The 18,126-nt window shown below is 41.4% G+C and overlaps 1 protein-coding gene across 1 annotated transcript; it reads right to left on the bottom strand.

Annotated features, from left to right (window-relative positions):
- Nucleotides 1-227: 227 nt before the first annotated feature.
- On the bottom strand, nt 228-12,363 carry XKRX (XK related X-linked). The gene is made up of 3 exons (XM_033110490.1): nt 10,891-12,363; nt 7,248-7,516; nt 228-1,864 (listed from the first exon to the last, which is right to left on the bottom strand). Exons 1-3 carry the CDS (start codon nt 11,223-11,225, stop codon nt 1,119-1,121), a joined length of 1,350 nt encoding a protein of 449 aa, XP_032966381.1. The 5' UTR covers nt 11,226-12,363; the 3' UTR covers nt 228-1,118.
- Nucleotides 12,364-18,126: the final 5,763 nt, after the last annotated feature.

Below are 18,126 nucleotides of genomic sequence, written 5' to 3'. Positions count from 1 at the left end.
GTGGGAACGATAAGCATATTGTCCCAATTAGAAAATAAAACTCTGTGTCAGAATCAAGTATGATTTAATATGATCTGGTTTCCCTCCTCTGCCTTCACTCTACATTGGAGTGTTAGCCACCATCCCAAGCCCAAACAACATGAAGGTGATGTCCCAGATATTATTACGTTCTCTCTCTCCCTTAAAAAAAAAAAAATCAAATCAAAAAAATACTCAGGACAGGAAAAGACATAATGAAATTTTCATTTCTTCCACATATTAGAAACATTTTTAATTACAGTTCAGCTTCTCTAAGGACCATATCCAGCAGAAAAATGCCAAAAGCACAGAAAAGTTGGTTTGGAGGGAATCCCTGATAATGAGGCATGAAGTGACAGATTTTACTCAGCCACTCCAGTGGACAAGCTGGAGGCTCATGCAGGTCCCTGAGAAAAAGAGTCATTCTGGCAAATGCCCTGAAGGAATCCTACTCTGCACTCCCTCCTCAGAGTGTGCCTACGAAGGTCCACTGAAAAGAGGGGTCCTTGATGAATGATCACTAGTAAAATCCTAATGGAGAGCTAACTCATTTGGGGAGCTCTTTTAATAGTAAGGGTTTTCTTCTTAACCAGTTTCTCATTGGAATTAAAAGACCCCAGCCACGCTTGTTGTTACAGGTTCCACGTTAGTCAGACTATATTCTGGGGGGTACTCATAACTAGGAAGCGGTCACATCCTCTGATCAGTCAAGATACATACATGATGGTGGGATTCTGGGCCATCTGCTCATCCTGGGGAAAGCTCAGTAATGCTTCAAACAAATTATCAGAGCTAGAAGGTCACAGAGAGATTAAGGTGTATTATCCTGTAGGGTAGCCAGACAGCTGACGTGGGAGGAGGAGTGCAAATGTTACTGCTGACCCTTTTAGGTATATGGTGGCTACCATGTTGTCCAAATATAGCAGTCATTCTGAAGGAAATCAAACCTATTTGGGGGCTGCTTTTTCTTCTGATAGGCTTACCAGAAAACTCAAGGAAATGTTCTGGTGGGTACTCACCCATAAGCCTCATCTTCTCCTTCAATTTCATAGTTGCTCTTGGCCATCCCCAACCCATCCCCGAATACCCAGAATATAGAATCAGACAATGCTTTGCCTTTCTTCGGCATCAAAGGATGGCTCCAAGTTCTCAACCCTGCCCCGAGGGTGCCGGTGGCAGCAGACACAGTGGAGGTAGTCCACTACATTGTGGGTGAAGAGTGAACGCAATGGATGCAAGTACTGGAAGAAAAGGAGCATGAAGCCAATGGAAATCAGGTAAGCAATGATGAGCTGCAAGGCAATCAAGGAATGGCAGTAATTCAGTAACACTTTCACTCCAAAGAACTTAAAAACTAAGACCATGATCACATTCTCTACCAATCTCACACTATAGTGCAGGCCCATATGTCCCCAGTTCTGACCCTTTTCCACAAGGTCCCTGTCTGCCAACTTCAATTGCAAAGCTGACCAGCAGGAGAAATTGATGCCTGCATAGAGGACAGTAACAGAAATCAGCACCACCAGGGTGCCTACCCGGCTGAAATTTTTCTCAATGTTATTGGGCATCTGGGCACCACTCCTCCAAAATTTAACCCAAGGCTCAAAGAGGATGATCAGGAAGTTGAGCAATAAGAAGGGCACAGCCTTCAATTTCAAGGTGGCTGAGAAGAGCACCAGAATCAGGAGGCGGGACGTGATCTCTAGTGTCCTCCAAATGGTGATGCAAAGGACTTCCAGCAGCCCCAGACGGATCTTGTACTCATCATACTTAATCTGGATAGCCAACATGTTGCAGAGCGTAGCCCCATACGTGACAGATATCAGGGAAAAGACCATTAGCACAGCTGTAAAAAGAAAACAAAAAAACAAGAAACAAAAAATAGGCCATCAGTCAATGTTGGTGAACCTTGTATTCTGACCCAGAGATCCAGAGAGAAGCTATGTAAACAAATAGCATGCACAAAAAGAAAATGGAAAGGATAAACTGAAAAATATTTTTTCATGATAGGGATTATGTCTATTTTTAAAATCTTTTTTCTACGTTTCTCTATTTCCTAAATTTCCCATGATGAATACACACTGTAATTTTCCAATAACCATATGATCATACACAATGGACTTTTAAAAAGAGTGGGTCTCAAAACTAACATTAAGAGGTCACGAACATAAGAAGAGCACATATAAAGGGATAGCACAGCATCTACCTGAGGAAACAGGCTTCTGAGCAAACAATAAAGAATGCAGAAAGAACTCTTATCTGAAAAAACACAGTTTTAGGAGGCTCACAGAGAAGCCCTTTGGTTTTACAAGTCTCTTCCTTGATGTATATCTTCGTCAAGGAACTAATCTTGTTGGTGCATATTTCTAGAATGTGTCAAAACACATGCTGGAAATTACATGAGGGCAGAAGGGACCATGTCTACTTTGTTTACTGCTGTATCCTGAGTTTAACACACTGCCTAGAATACAGTAAGTGCTCAATAAATGTTGGTGGAATTAATGAATAATTCTGAGTTTAGCAAAGCAGCATAAAATACCCACTATTAGTAGCCCTTGGTTCAGCTGTGTGGAAGCTTGTGGAAATCACTGAGTATCTATGTACCTCAGTTTCCCCAATTCACTGAGCTATTCTAGAGTTGCTTGTCTTAATCATCAGCAATGGCAACTTATCACCCCAATGCTTTAGGAATCGCCAAACTTCCAGCAGAGTGGTTTAAAAATATGAAAACTCCATTTCCTAGCCCATGACATCCATACCACTATATATTAGAATAGGGGCCCTGAAGGGCCAGGATGCTCACTAACCTGCTATGCTAAGTCTCAACTACAGATCACAGCATGGCCCTTTCCTATTCTTCCTTTATATCAAAGGATACCAATCACTAAGAAAAAACTAGTGCTTTCAAGAAGAATGATAGGCCTGAGCGGTACTCATCCCCCCACCCCCAAGAAAAAGAAAACTGCTGAAGCTTTCTGTTCCCATAAAAACACTGCATCCAGAGAACTAGAGCTATGGAGGTATCTATTTAACCTGCAAGAAAGATGAAGGTCTCCTCATGGAAACCCAAAAGGAAGCACAGCTTTGTTTACTAGATCTTTTTCAGCTCTAAGAGTGCTGAAATCTCAAAGACTGGAATGGGAGATTCTTCTAAAGTGTCTACTACCAGCTGTATTTTTTTTTTAAATTTTCCAGTTTTATTGACATATAACATTGTATTAGTTTAAGGTGTGCAACATAATGATCTGATATACCCTTAGATTTATAAACCACTCTCAGTCCCATCCTTAAGAATTGATGCTCCTCCTGGAGTTGGGAACTTCAGAGCTTACATACATTTACCCTAGTATGGTAATGCTTTCCCTTAAATTAGAACTCATTCACTGATAGTAGTGCAATAAAAGGAGGAAAGCCTGATGCTTCCAATAAGTGTAAAAACACCTTCCATCTGTCTCTCTACAAATAGACTCATGCCATAAGAGATCGTAATGCTGTGAGTGAATTCACTCATCTGTGCTGATCCAGATGGCCTCTAAGAGAAAAAGGGATTAAAAAAGGGGTAGCAAGGAGAAGGTAGGAGGAAAACTAAACCAAAAAGTTGTTTACAAAACCTTAAAAGAGACGGTATTATCAGAAAGTTTTTAATAGGAGAAATCACTGAAGAATTGAAAACAAGACATTGAAGAAAGCTTCCTTTACATCCTTTGCATAGTAATATAGATAGAAATGCAGGCTCTAAATGCAAATATCCTGGATTCCAAACCAGTCTTTGCCATCTAGTATTACTTATGGAACCTTGGGGAATTTGCTTAGCCTCTTAGTGCTTTTGCTTCCTCATGTGTAAAATGCGATAATAACAATAATTATCTCATAGGATTGTTGTGAGGATTAAATGATATAACTACATGTAAAGGGCTTAGAAAAATGCCTGGAACATAGTGCTATCTGCTAGCTCCTATCATCCTCACCATCATCCCATATTTCCAAAAGTGTAGTAGGTGCATTTAATTTACTTAGAAACTACCCTGACAGTTTGGAAATCAGGTGATTTTAAAACTGATAGAACACCTAGAAATAAGCCTTACAAAAATGTGCAAGTCCTTTATCACAAACAGTTTTCTTGCTATAGGTCTTACACACTTATCACATAGATTGTGGTGAGGTTTCATGGAAGTATACTTATCTCCAAATTCATCAAGTTGTATACATTAAATAGGGAGAGGTTTTTGTTTGTTAATCATGCCTCAATAAAGTGTTTTAAAAATATTTAATGAAATGGAGAGATGTATTATCTTCCAATATGAAATTGATTGATCCTATAAAGATGTAAATTCACTCCAAAATAGCCTAAATAATTTAATGTGATCCCAATCACAGTCTCAATGAAATGCTATTTCTTTTGTTGTTGTTATTGTTTGCTTTGCTTTGTTTTTTGGTGGGGGAATTGACAAATTGTGGAAATTCATCAATTTGGAAGATCAGGCTAAATTACTCTATTAGATATGTATTGTGAAAGGCCTTTGTAAAAAAAAAAAAGGCATAAGACCTAATATCAATTAAGTATTTGAATACATAAAAATGTAATACTTCAGAATGCCAGAAGTATACTATGCATCTATACATCGTGTGCTGCACATGTGTTCTGCACATGTTACATGTATGACATGTATATGCACATTTAAAATATGTGTGTATGTACACAAACACAAAACATTACATAAATGTGTACATACATACTTATCCACAGCAGAGAAAGGGTTAATAGCCAGAATAAGTAAAATTAATTATGTATTCTATAAATTAATAAAAAGATAAACCCACTAAAAAAATTGAGTAATATACATAAAGAAGCAATTTAGAGAACACAATGACCAAACATGAAAAGATACTCAGCTTGCTTCATAATAAAGAAAGCAAATTATTTTTAAAAATCAGTTATTTTATAATTATACAACTAAATGATATTTAGTTTAAGATATGAAGAAATAGGCATATTCATACACTGTTGGTGAGAATAGAAATTCATATAACTTTTAGGGTGGGCTATTTGGCAGAACTGATAAAATTCTAAACATGCATATTCTTTAATCCAGCAATTCTACTGCTCAGAATTTATCCTACAAAATCTCATTCCAGTACACAGATGTTCACTGAAGCATAGTTTGTAATTAGAAAAAATTTTTTGTGTGGAAAATTAGACACAAACTTTAATCCTACCAATAGAAGGTTAGGAAAATAAGAAAGAATGATCCAACTCATATAAGGGAAATACATATCATATTTTTATCATTATTACTATATATGTATGTATAAACAACTGTTGAAGAAAGATATATTGGTATACTTTTGAAAAAGACATGTTGCTGAACAGAATGTTTAATACAGTCCTTTTTGACAAATATATATATATATATATATGTTGTATGTATGTTTATATTTATAGTAAAAAGAAGTCTGAAAGGATATATACTAAGTGATTAACAGAGATTACCTTTGAGGAGACTACATTTCACGTATATATAATATATATATTATGTATATAATATATTATACATCATAATATATATTAAATATATATATATATTTATTTCTGTATGGTTTTGAATCTTTACAACCATATATGATTTTTATAATTAAAAAAATAAGCAGCAAAAGTAAAATGTGATCATGATAAAAATTTCAAACCATACAGAGAAGGGTATAAAATAAAAAGGAAAAGTTGGATGACTCATTTCCAGTCCCCAGAGGTAAACTGTTTCCTGCATATCTTTCCAGAAATTTTCTGTGCATATACAATTATGTGTAGGCCCGTTGGTTTGTTCATGTATTACCTTTGTAATGTATATATATTTTAATTAGATGATTTGATGACCCTCAAAATTCTCAGGAGGAAAAGCATCATTTCCAGAGATTTTTCTCCTCACACTATTGTCCATTCTAGGTATGTAAAAAGCTTTAAGACCAATAGAACTTCATGAACAATTCTTAGTGGAGAAAAGCAGAAAAGAGGGCAAATTTCCTCTTCACATTTGAGACATGGGTGTTTGCCAAGCAGGGTAAGTGCCTAATAATAAGAAAATGGTACTAAGCTGTACCCACAGCTGTACCAGCTCCAGCCCAAACAGATGAAGCTAATCTCAGGTTGTTAAAACTCATTAATAGTATTTTATCTCAACTTTGAAAACACTGACTCACATTTCGTCCTCTGCTAGAATTCTTACTCATCTCAGGATCCCTCTTTTACAAGTGGGAAATGAAGATGCCTAACTAACCAGCACTGCACCTTCACAGAGGTCACTAACATCAAACATCCCTATTTATTTACTTATTTTAGAAAAGCTCTTAAAGAATTTAAGTTTTATGGATTTTGTTAGGATTGGGGGCAAGTCATGCTTCCTATTCAATGTGTTCCACAAAAACGACAAAAATGAAACAAAAAACAAGGTGAGAAATTATGACAGTGACCAATTTGGTAACTTCCCCCAAAGATCACAGAGAAGATCAGAACTGGGACCAGGCATGACTCTCATCATTATTTGTCCCACATCCATTCTCTTTCTCCCCACTGGGAGAAGTGATTAAAATCACTGGTTCCAAAACGTGGCTGACCAGAATCAACTGGGTACATTCAAACAGATTCCTGGCTTCCCCCATCAGGTCTGAGCAGGAAATGTGATTTCAAAAGCAGCTTTCACCCAGTAACATGTTTCCTCATGATCGATAATATTTGGGAACCTCTTATTTAAAGATAGTCATCCCTAAATGAAACAAACAAACAAAAAACCTCTCAGAATAATTTAAACAATTTGGGCTGGGGAATATGTCCTACTGACTGCTGGTGTTAATAGCTTCTTTTCGGCCCAGAGAGAGTTTATCTGTGGCATCTTTAGTTTAAATAGCTTACCCCAATTTAAGAAATCTGACAGGCCTGAGGTGTCTGGATCCCCAAATTCTTTGACTATCCACCAGTGCTGTCCAGTAGAATTTTCTGCAGTGATGAAAATGTTCTGTAATACCTGTACTGTTCAATAAGTGACCACTAGCCACACATAGCTGTTGAACACTTGAAATGTAGCTAGTATGATTGACGAAGCAAATTTTTAATTTCATTTTTCTTTTTAACTTAAATAGCCACATGAAGCTGCTGGCCATTGTACTGGACAACTCAGGTCTAGAAATCTAAAACCTTTGATTTAAATGGAGCCCTCCCCAATCCTGACCCCACTCACCTCTACCCTGGGGGACCTCTGCAGAGATCAGGGTCACATAGAGCTGATAGGTCAGCTGGGGCACTGAGCCCAAGAAGGCTTGGATCTGTGACATACGTTTGTAGGCATTGCGGTGCATAGCCAGGGTCCGGATGGAGTGGCCCACCTCCCATTCTATCAGCACCTCCTCGCCATTTATTAGCATCTTCTTTCGGGTGAGGCTGACATAGGGCTCCTCCTGCCCTTCTTTCTTCCACAGTGTGAGGTACTTAATCATGGCCTCCAAACATCTGCAGAAGTAAAGCATCACGGGAACTTAACTAAAGCTGTCCTGTGAAGGGAGGTTGTAGTGAGGGGGAAAATAATTTGGGGAGGTGGTGCTACTTTTTGCCATTCCTTCTCTCCTGTTCTACTCATTTCTCATGAGTCAGAGAGTTGGTCATGCCTTCTATAAGTTACTTGAGTCTAAATCTTTTATTTTTCCCCTGTTGGTCATGGACCAACCTAAGAACACCATTTCAGAAGTGTTTCTTTGAGGACTTAAGGAATTGCTTTGTCTCCTTAAGAATAGGCCTGTGGTAGAAAAGTGCATTGAACACAAAGATATGAAGTAAATAATGTGCTGAAAGAGAATAATGAAGGTTCCAAAAGGCCCTGGATTTCATAACACCTCAAGTTCCTGAGGTAAAATATTCCTAACTCAAAGCACTCGGCTCCATAATCAGGGCTCCTGAGTTCTGCTTTTCCAAGAAAAAAATCCTACAACTATGACTATCTCAGCCAAAATGTCTTGGAGGGGAAAAAAACCTCCCACATACAAGGAAAAGCCATTTAGCAACAAAGGTACTTAAAAGACTTGACAATTCAGAATCGAATGCACTATGTACCTAGAGGACTTCAAAAGTTCTCTCTAAAGGTTGCTTTAGAGGCCTCCTGACCTGTTTGTGGACAACAGCCTTTTAAACACCACTCTTTATTTACAAAGAGGAAAACATCCTTATAAGAGTCTACCATCCTTGAAATCGTGGTAAGACCAGATTTCCTGCTGTACCCATTCCATTTCCCTCATATAAATCAGAACTGTTTAGCAGTTCTGATGTGATGAATAGAAGTAACTAGAACATCTTGTTTTGGAACACCCGAGCTACCAATTCCTCCATTCACCCTGAAATGAATGGAGATTGTGGACTATTTCTTATGAAGTGTGTAGTTTGAAACATCCACTTTCTATGGACAGACTCGAAAACCAGGAGAGAAAAAGATGGAAGGAGACAACAGAGAAGAAAAAAGTGACATTCTCTTCCTACTCAGGGAAAATGTGTAGAGCATTTCTAACAAAAGATTTTAGATTTTAACCCAAGCCCATTAATGTTATTGCTGAATAAAATATTGGAGGAGGCGGTGGCATGAAACGTTGATTATCTTTCTATTCTTAATATTCTTAAGGCTGTTTACTGGTTTAAGTAAGGGTGTTAGCCTTGCTTATAAGGTTCATAAATTAGAGTACATTTTCATTTCCAGAAGTATCTTTGCATTTCATGTAAGAGAGCCAAGCCCACTAAACACCTATCAGTGCCTAATAGCACTGATCAAGCTCCTACCTAGCTAAAAAGTAATTTGCCTTGAAAATAAGAATATCAAGGATATAATTTATGAGCTTTTAATTATTTTTTCCCTGCTGTGGGGCTAGCTGACTAAGATTATAAATGGTTTCCAATAGTTTCTAGTGGAAGCTAAATGACAAAAATGAAATACAGTACTCAACACATCATATGGAGGGTCCAAATCAAAGATGACTTGGGAGGCCACAAAGCAAAAAGGGAAGTCAAAACTGGGGGCTGGGTCATTACTTGCTGAAATTTGCATCTTGAGAGTGCTTGATCTGTTAACTCAATAAATTGCATTTGAAAAGGGAGAGAAAAATGGTTTCTATGCTCCTCTAGTAACATCTCTAAATTTCTTGGTTCCAAGTTCATAATGAGGTCTTCCTTTTACAGCTTAACTTCAAAGATTCAGAACTGAAAGGCCCTTTTTAGATTACCTAGTCCAAAGGTTGCACATAGGCCAGCTGAATCACATCTGACCAACAACTGCAGTTTGTTTGGCCCATACCATGTTTTTATTTCATTAGTCAGTTGCCAAAATTTTAAATCATGATATTTCTTATAAAATCCTGTCTTGGAAGCTTCTCCTGAAAAGTTGGGTGATCTGGCGATACTGGGTCTGAATTCCAACAAGGAAATAATGGGCAGGGGCTACAGAGTGGCTGCCTCCTCTAGGCAGATCACGTGGACTCCAGATTGCCAGTACTCACTGCTCAACATCATTTCTCTAACACTGAGACTCCATTTTCATTTATCGTCACATATGAAGCTACTGTTTTTCTCATACTTCGCCCACTTCAATCATTTATGATATATGCCTGGCCTCTGTAAGCATTTGAGATCTATGATCCAGCCTAACCGACCCATTTATATTATAGATGGAGGAACTGCGACCCAAGGCATCTTCAGAGATTTCATCAAGGCCATGCAACTAGTCAATGACAGAGGGAGGACTAGATTCTAGATCTCCTAAATTCTCGGCCACTGTTCCTGTTGATATCCCATATTTTTCTCTGATGGAACTTAATCAATTCCTCCCCGTTTAAACATATATTTATTTTAAAAAAATTTAAAGGGAGAGTTCCATTCTTTATCAGTTTTAGATTGTGTTTATTTCTATAAGGGTGAAATATCTTCCCATCGCAATTACAACATCAACGCTCTGAACCATATTCCTCAGCTGACTGCAGATTTCTGCCGCTCTTGCAGTCAAGACAAACTTGGCCCATTCCTTTCTCCTGAAATCATAAGTTTTGCAATGGCTCCCTACCTGGAAAATCCCATAGTGTCCAGATGAGACTGCTGACACAGATGCCTGCCTCCCTGGGATAAGGCACATTCTTGTCCCTTCAAGGCAATCTGAATGGAAAGACTTGATACTATTACATTGTGCTACAACATCCAGATGGACAAAAGAACTATCTTCCTTTGCCCCCTTCTAACCATGTACCTTCATTGCAGAAAGATACAAAGAGATAAACAGTAGACAGATGAACTGACAGAGAACAATGAACTACAATGGGTTGAGGTACTAGATGACCACAGATGGCTTAAAGTATTTTCCAGATGTCAAATAACTCTGGAAAATTTTTAAATGGCAGCAGCAGCACCAGCCCAAGTAGTTCAGGGTAAAGAAACTGAGTGTGAGATGGGATGGAAGGGGGGAAGGAAATTTCATCCATCTATGGAGTGTCTAAAAGGCAGTCAAAATAACACACTCTTAAGCTATGACCAGTGTGCACAAGGTGACCACATCAGTTGGTCCCATACCAATTTTCACAACCCAAATCCAGATAGCAAACATTGTCTCCTCTATGAAATCTTATCAATGGTACCACACTTACTTTTGGAACACAGGTACACGTCCTGTGTTCACTGGGGTGGTATTTAAGGTTTTCAGATAAGAATTTTTTGGATGGTAGGCAGAGAAGCCAAGAGTGGGAGGAAATGGGAGAATCAATTAGAGGCACAGTATCAGTCACAAGACTGATTGGCTTCATCTTTCTCTGCATAAGTTTCGGGTGGTAGGGGAGAAAGGAAGAGATTAAAAAGTTGCTCACCTGATAACAGGTCCCAAGAGGATTAGATGCATAAACAATGATAGTGGCTTGTCTTTGGCCAGATCTCTGTGGACAAAAATGAGTGTCAACTGGACCATAACAGATGAAAACATAAAGAAGGAAAAGGTGTATGTCATCCAGTAGGTTTCACTATTCTTTAGATAGATTCTAACCATGTACAAGGCAGATGCAGCCTCCCCACAGTACAAAAAGGTGGAGAAAAGGATGCCAAATGGAAAGGTAAATCGGGGGTTGACCCCACGGATGACATCTTCCTCCAGGGATGAAATCGGATCCACGTTTGGCTCCTCAGGAATTTCATACACTCGGTCCATTGTCGAGGTTCTGAGTGTTGTAGTCTGGCCTTCAGAGCACTTCCCACCCCCAAACCCCAAGAGAACCTTGTAGTCACTGCAGTCCAAGTATTGGCGAGGAGAGCTGTCAAGTCCAATTCCAGTTAGGAGATCTACTAGTCAGAGCAGGAGACCGTCTCTTCTGGGCTCAAATTAGACTTGTTGGAGTCTGGGATGGAGAGCCCAGGAGTACCACTTTGAACGTGACTCTTGATTGACCCTGGATTACAATCGTCAATATACGTGCTGTGAAACTTGGACGAGGCTAAAGCAAGCAGTTTTGCACCCAGTCCAGAGTCCAGTTCCAGGCGCTTGTAGGGCCATGGTGACAGTTGTTTTCGTGGCAGCTACTCCTTTCGCAGCCCCCCAGGCAGGGGAGGGGGGCGTAGCCACTCTGTCGGGGCACCCGCACTCAACCGCTCCTCTCGAGGAGTCCTGACCAGTGTGCCCTCTCAAATCAGCCAATAACTGAGCCAGGGCAGAAGAGGGGGCGCAGCCTGAGCGTCCCTTCGTGGATTCAGTTCAGTGCCTAGGTACCGTAGCTAGTGCTAGGCTGTGGCTATTAAGTCGCCCGCTTGCCGGCTCGCCCGACGCTTCCTCAGAACCCCGGCTGAGTCGAGTGTCTTGGGGATGGCTTCTCAGAATCCAAGCTCCGCCCCCAAGGCAGCCGAGCCCGAGGCAGGAGCTAAGCCACAGCGCTGTCTCCGAGTGCAGTCTCTGGGGAGAGAAGCAGAGTGCGCACTACAGGGTTAAGAGAAAGCTGGAGGGGCTTCTTTCCCTTGGAGAGACTTTCCTACCGAGAAGCACGACGTGCGAGGCGCCAACCCAGCTGGGCATATGTCGCCAAACTTGGGTGCCGTCTGCTGCCGGGGTCCTGCCTTGCCCGCATTTCAGCTGTGAGAGGACGGATGTTTCAGGAACTAAGGCACCAATGGGCGCACGAGGGCGGGGGGCTGCGAAATGCGAGGTATAGCTGGGGCCAAAAACCGGCCTTCGAGTTCCAGGGCTGGATGCTCGGTGTGGAGCGGCAAGACACAAAGGGGCTTGGGCCAATCTTCAGAAGCACTTCTCACCACGACTCCCGACCCCGGAGGGAGCCACAGCTTTCCTCTTCCCCCAAAACAGCAGACGCCTGCTTCTACCCCGCCCTCCCTACTAGCTCGCTTCCACACTTGCTCAACCGACGCGGTTAGGCAGGTGTGTTTCCCTGGGCCTCGCGGTTGAACTTCCCTAGGTCCTATTGTCCTGCAGATAATATCGTAGTGGGGTGGGGTGGAAGACCTGGGAGGCAATTGGGCCGTAGAGTTTCCTTTCCAGGCAAAACTGTATGCAGCAGAGGGAAGATAAAGAAGGAAAGGAGGGTGTCAAGACTCAAAGTCAGCCCACAGACACTGAAAGCTCATATTATATGCCTTAATTTCTTCACTTGCAAAATGAGGAGCCGATAGGAACTTTAAAATGAACTTTGAGGTCTTTGGCTGGGAGGTTCTGAAGAGGTGCCAAATTCTAAATAGACTGGAGAGGAGCCAAGAGAACTGTTAGTAAAAACTGAGAGGGATGTCTTAAAGAACTCTGAAAATTGCCTGAATTCTTAAGAGCAATACTCCCCCACTTCACTGAGCTTTTGTTTTCATGCCTTCATTTGCATAATTCTAAACCTCAGAGGAAAAGAAAGCATCTGCCTCCTGGTAGGAATATAAATGTAGCAGAGCCTGTGCCAGTCTCCTTTTGCTGCAGGAAGTTAGTAAAAAGAAATCTGTGTGAGAAGTGGCCAAGTAGTAGCCACCAAAATGATGGCCTTGAGAAACACTTAGTCTTGTGTTGGTTTTTAAGATCCCTGCGATTGCTGCCTTCTTTCCTCAGAGCTGATTCAGAGACAGATCAACTTCTAAAGTTTGTTGCTTTTGAAGCAGTCGTCCCATCTTGGTCTGCACCTGTGCTACCAGCTGTGTGTGGGGACAGAGCCCCAGAGAGCAGTTTCCAGGCTCTCAGCCTCATGTGGAAAGGTGCTGGCTTGGGTAGTAGATAGCCATCACCTGTGGCTGGTTGGCCGTCAGCTGTAACCATTGAGCCATTAGCCACTAATATAACTGCCAAGGCTACAGAGGAGAGTGAAGGAGAGTGGAGGAGAGTCGAGGAGAGTCGGTCGGTTGGCAGCAAAGCAGACAGCAGGTCGCACGTTGTGTGAACCTAGCCTCCAGTGAGACCATAGTGGTATGACTTCCCTACCTATGGCTCCGTGGATGTTCCTTTTTGGCCTAGTCATATCCTGCATTCTTATGTGGGGAGTAGGAGCAGAAACCCCACAGGCCGTCCCGCATGACACTGAGCTAACAGGCTGACCCTTCTTCCTTTCCATTTCACAAGGCAGGTCCACACTGTTAGAGAACACCTCACACAGTGTTGATTGGTCAGAGCTTTCCAACTGGCATAAGGTTCTCCACCAACAGTATATGGTGTGGAACTTCCTGGGGGCTTCTTAGGAAGCTATTCTCAAGATTGATCTCAAGTAAGGTGACAAACTCATCTCAGGTTGCTCAGGATGAGTTGGTCACCCTAACACTGGAGACTGAAGCTAGGAAGAATGTAGAATCCCAATGCTTTTCTTTTAGTCTTCTTCTTCCCTGTGCCTTCATCACTCCTCCAATACACAAATCTACAAGGCCTTCCTACTTTGTTCCAAAACAACTCCTGTCTGCCATTCAAGACTCTCTATAATCACCACTAATATTTCCCTCTCCAACTTTATTGCCCACGTCACTCTACCACACACCCTGTGCTCCAGTCCAGCAGGTTTTCTCACTTAATTATACTTGCCTTGCTCACTCCCACCTCTGTGCCTTGTTGAGGCCATTTACAACCCCCTTCACTCTTTTCTCTCTAGTCCAAACCCTGACCTTCTTTCAAGGATCAGCTCAAGTACAAGTGCACCTCGTTTTATTGTGTGTCACTTTATTGTGCTTCACAGATGCTGCGATTTTTACAAATTGAAGGCAAGAACCTCCAGCAGTAAAAAGATTATAATTCCCTTTGTTGGGATGGTCTGGAATTGAATCCACAATATCTGTGAGATATGCCTGTACTACCTCCTCCAGGAAGCCTTCTCTTACCTCCCTAACCCTCACTTTTCCCTTTGTCTTTGTGCTACTGACACATGCTCTCTTGTACTAGTCCTTGAACAATTTGTGTTTGCCCTGCCTCGCCAACAGAAGTGTAGACACAGGGAGTGTTGCTTAATTACTGTTTATTGTGGTTCTTGTTGATGGCAATGGTGATTGACAAATGGTGATGGTGATGAAGTTTCTTCCCCCATACTTCCTCCAGGAAACCATGCAAGACTCAGGCACACTCATCTCTAAAAGCTGTACCTACTGTAGCCAGGGCATAAAGTCCCTTGGGACACCCACTGCCTTGGTTAGCCATTCAGCTCACAGAGGATGCCAGGCACATGATCTGTCCCTTCTCATAATTCTTACAGCACACATTTGTCAAGACCACAGTTCAGCACCAAATTACAAATTATTTCACGTGTATTAATTTTTACTCCACGACTAAATTACCATACGCTCCTTGAAGGCAGAGCTGCTGCTGTTACACTTTTTCTGGATTCCCCCATGGCTGGTATAGACCTGTAAATTTCCTGCCATCTGATCCCCCTCACCCATCAGCTTCTCTATTTTCAGCCCAGGACTCTCTGGCGCTTTAGGTCACTGAATCCTCTGGTCTCTTATTTCCCTGTTCCTTTTGCCCTGCTGGGAGAAACTGAGAATTTGCCCTGCTTCTGTCCAACTCTCTTTCCTCTTTCAGGCAATCTCCAGACTCTAGCCCTTTACTCTTTTTAGGACTAGAGACATTGGAAATGTTGACAGCCAGGAGACTGCTGAGGCCCTGGAAACCCCAACCCAATTAAGAGCACTGATACCCCAAGGACTGGTTATCTAAGGTGATACCCCTAGCTAACCCCTGAATGCTAGATAGTGTTCAGGGAAATTTCTTCCTTTTGAAGAACTAAAGTTCTGCAGGAAAAGGTGATCCAAGATTGATTCCTCACCGACCCCTACCTCCAACCCCCAACTCAGCAGGAACACAAAATGGGTCTAAAAGCTCTCGGCATCTTTATCAGCATTCAGAACCCCTCTGAACCATGTAAGGCTCAGGTATAGGTTTGAGCTTTCAAGGCCACTGTAGCCAGAGCTGACTTGTAAGACATAGCTGGCATCCACATGGGAAGAGGTGATTGACAAATAAATGGTGATGGTGATGACAGTCCAGTCACAGGACTCTAGGTGGTGGGAGGGGCTGGACAAGGACTGGAAAATCAGTAGCTAGGATGGAAGAATGGCTTCCTTCTATAGAATGCTCAGTTTGTACTGTTGGCATCCTTACAAGATACCTGATGCAAAATCAGTCACATATCCTCTGTGCCTTCTCTCTCTCTCTTTTTAAAATTATATATCATAGTCGTTTTTGTTTGTTTGTTTGTTTATTTTAAGGAGGGCGCAGCTCACAGTGGCCCATGCGGGAATCGAACTGGCAACCTTGGTGCCATCAGCACCACGCTCCAAACAACTGAGCTAACTGGCCACCCCTGTGCCTTCTGTTTTCGACAGACTCTTGCCCATCCTGTTCCAAGCCACTCCCTCATCAGTATCCTCCCGAGGTGGCATCTGGGCCTGGAGTCAAAACAACAAGTGAGTTCCCTGCAGCCCTCACCCCTAGCATTTTTCTTTTTAAAAATCGGGTTAAAATGATCACCTCAATTAGCATCGAAGGGGAAGAAGTACTATCACAAAATGCAGCATGGAATTTGGGGAGAATGGATGTTGTCAGGCAGTTGGCAAGCTCTACTTACCTTGCCTGGTGGAAGGAAGGGATAGGAGAGGGGGGTTGTAATGGATATGATTTGTTCTTTAAATAATGGCTGTATTGAGATATAATTTACATACCATACAATTCTCCCATTTAAAGGGTACAATTCACTGGTTTTAGTAAAAAGTTGTACAGCCATTACCACTATCTAGTTCCAGAATATTTTCATCACCCCAGAAAGAAACCCCATGCCCATTAAGCCTTCACTCCCTATTCCTTCCGCCCCCAACACCTGGAAAAATAACTAATCTACTTTCCATTTCTGTGGATTTGTCTATTCTGGACATTTCATATAAATGGAATCTTACAATATATGGCCTTTTGTGTGTCTGGCTTCTTTCACTGAGCATATTACCCAAGTTCATCCATGTTGTAGCATGTGTCAATACTTCACTTCTTTTTATGGTGAATAATATTCCATTATATAGAGATACAACATATTGTTTGTCCATTCATTTGTGGATGGACATAAAGGTTTGTATTAGTCAGGATTCTCCAGAGAAACAGAATGGTGAGGGGAGTTGAGGAAGATATGTTAAGAAATTGGCTCGTACAATTACGGAGACTGGTTTGCAGTACAGGCAAGCAGGCTATAAATTCAGGAAAGACTTGATGTTGCAGTCTTGAGTACAAAGGCCGGAGCTTCAAGTAGAATTTCTACGTTGCAGTCTGGAGGCAGAATTTTTTTTTCTTCAGGAGACTTCAGTCTTTGCGCCTCAAGCCTTCAACTGATTGGATGAGGCCCATCCACATTATGGAGGGTAATTTGTTTTACCCAGCATCTACTAATTTAAATATTAATCACGTCTAAAACATACCTTCACAACACATCTAGACTGGTATTTGACCAAACAACTGGGCATCACAGCCTAGTCAAGTTGTCATATAAAATTAAGCATCACAGGGTTGTTTCTACTTTTTGACTATTATGAATAATGTAGCTAGGAATATTTATGTACACATATTTGCATAAACGTATGTTTTGAGTTCACTTGGGTACATTCCTACAAGTAAAATGCTGGATCATATGGTAACTACATGTAAAATTTTGAGGGACTGCCAGACTTTTCCAAAGTAGCTGCACTATTTTACATTTCCATCAACAGTGTTTATCCATATCCTCAACAACACTTGTCATCTTTTTCATTATAGTCTTCCTAGTGGTTTTTGATTTGCATTTCACTGATGGCTAAATTGGGTGTGTGTGTGTGTGTGTGTGTGTGTGTGTGTGTGTTCATTTGAAAACCAGCTGGCCACATTCATTCAATTATTTCAATAGACATTTATTTGTAAATATTTGTAGTAGCAATGAGCAAGACAAAGGTCTCTGCTCTCAAGTAGTAGATATTTATCTTTTTTGAGAGTGTTGCTGTCCAGCATTTGAACACCTTTATTTGGGGGAGAGGACATAGGAATCTTGGTACCGTATTTCCCCGAAAATAAGACCGGGTCTTATATTAGTTTTGCTCCAAAAGACACATTAGAGCTTATGTTCAGAGGATGTCATCCTGAAAAATCATGTTAGGGCTTATTTTCTGGTTAGGTCTTATTTTGGGGAAAACACAGTAGGAATCTGGTCCCTCTTACAGTCAGAGCACAGGCATGTGATTTAGGTTTACTCAATCAAAGGATCCATCCTCTGAATTGGGAGACAGTGACCCAAAGAAGTAGACAATCTTCTCCAATTGAGACAGTCATGAAACTGTACCTCTCAGTTCTTCCAATGTGGAGAGTGTAATTGACCTTTGCCCCAGCTGCTGTGCTCTCAATTCACCCCAATATTTGCTGCTTTGCTCTGAGGCCACATTGCTCCCAGCCAGTAATTGAGCACAGCTGGGATATGAAGTTAGGCCCATTTCTGGGAGACATAGGACTGTGTGACCTATAACTTTGGCAACGGGACTCCCCTTCAGCCTGGCCAAACTTTATCAGCACTGGACTTCAGTCTTTGACTCTTCATAGCCAACCTTCTTTCCTTCTCCCATCTATAAGGTCAGATTTACGTTGAAGTCTG

The sequence above is a fragment of the Rhinolophus ferrumequinum genome, chromosome X (genome assembly GCF_004115265.2).
Source record: "Rhinolophus ferrumequinum isolate MPI-CBG mRhiFer1 chromosome X, mRhiFer1_v1.p, whole genome shotgun sequence".
In the NCBI taxonomy this organism is placed as follows: Eukaryota; Metazoa; Chordata; class Mammalia; order Chiroptera; family Rhinolophidae; genus Rhinolophus; species Rhinolophus ferrumequinum.
Note: the sequence above shows the minus strand (reverse complement) of the source record. Positions and strands in the feature narration are given on the sequence as shown.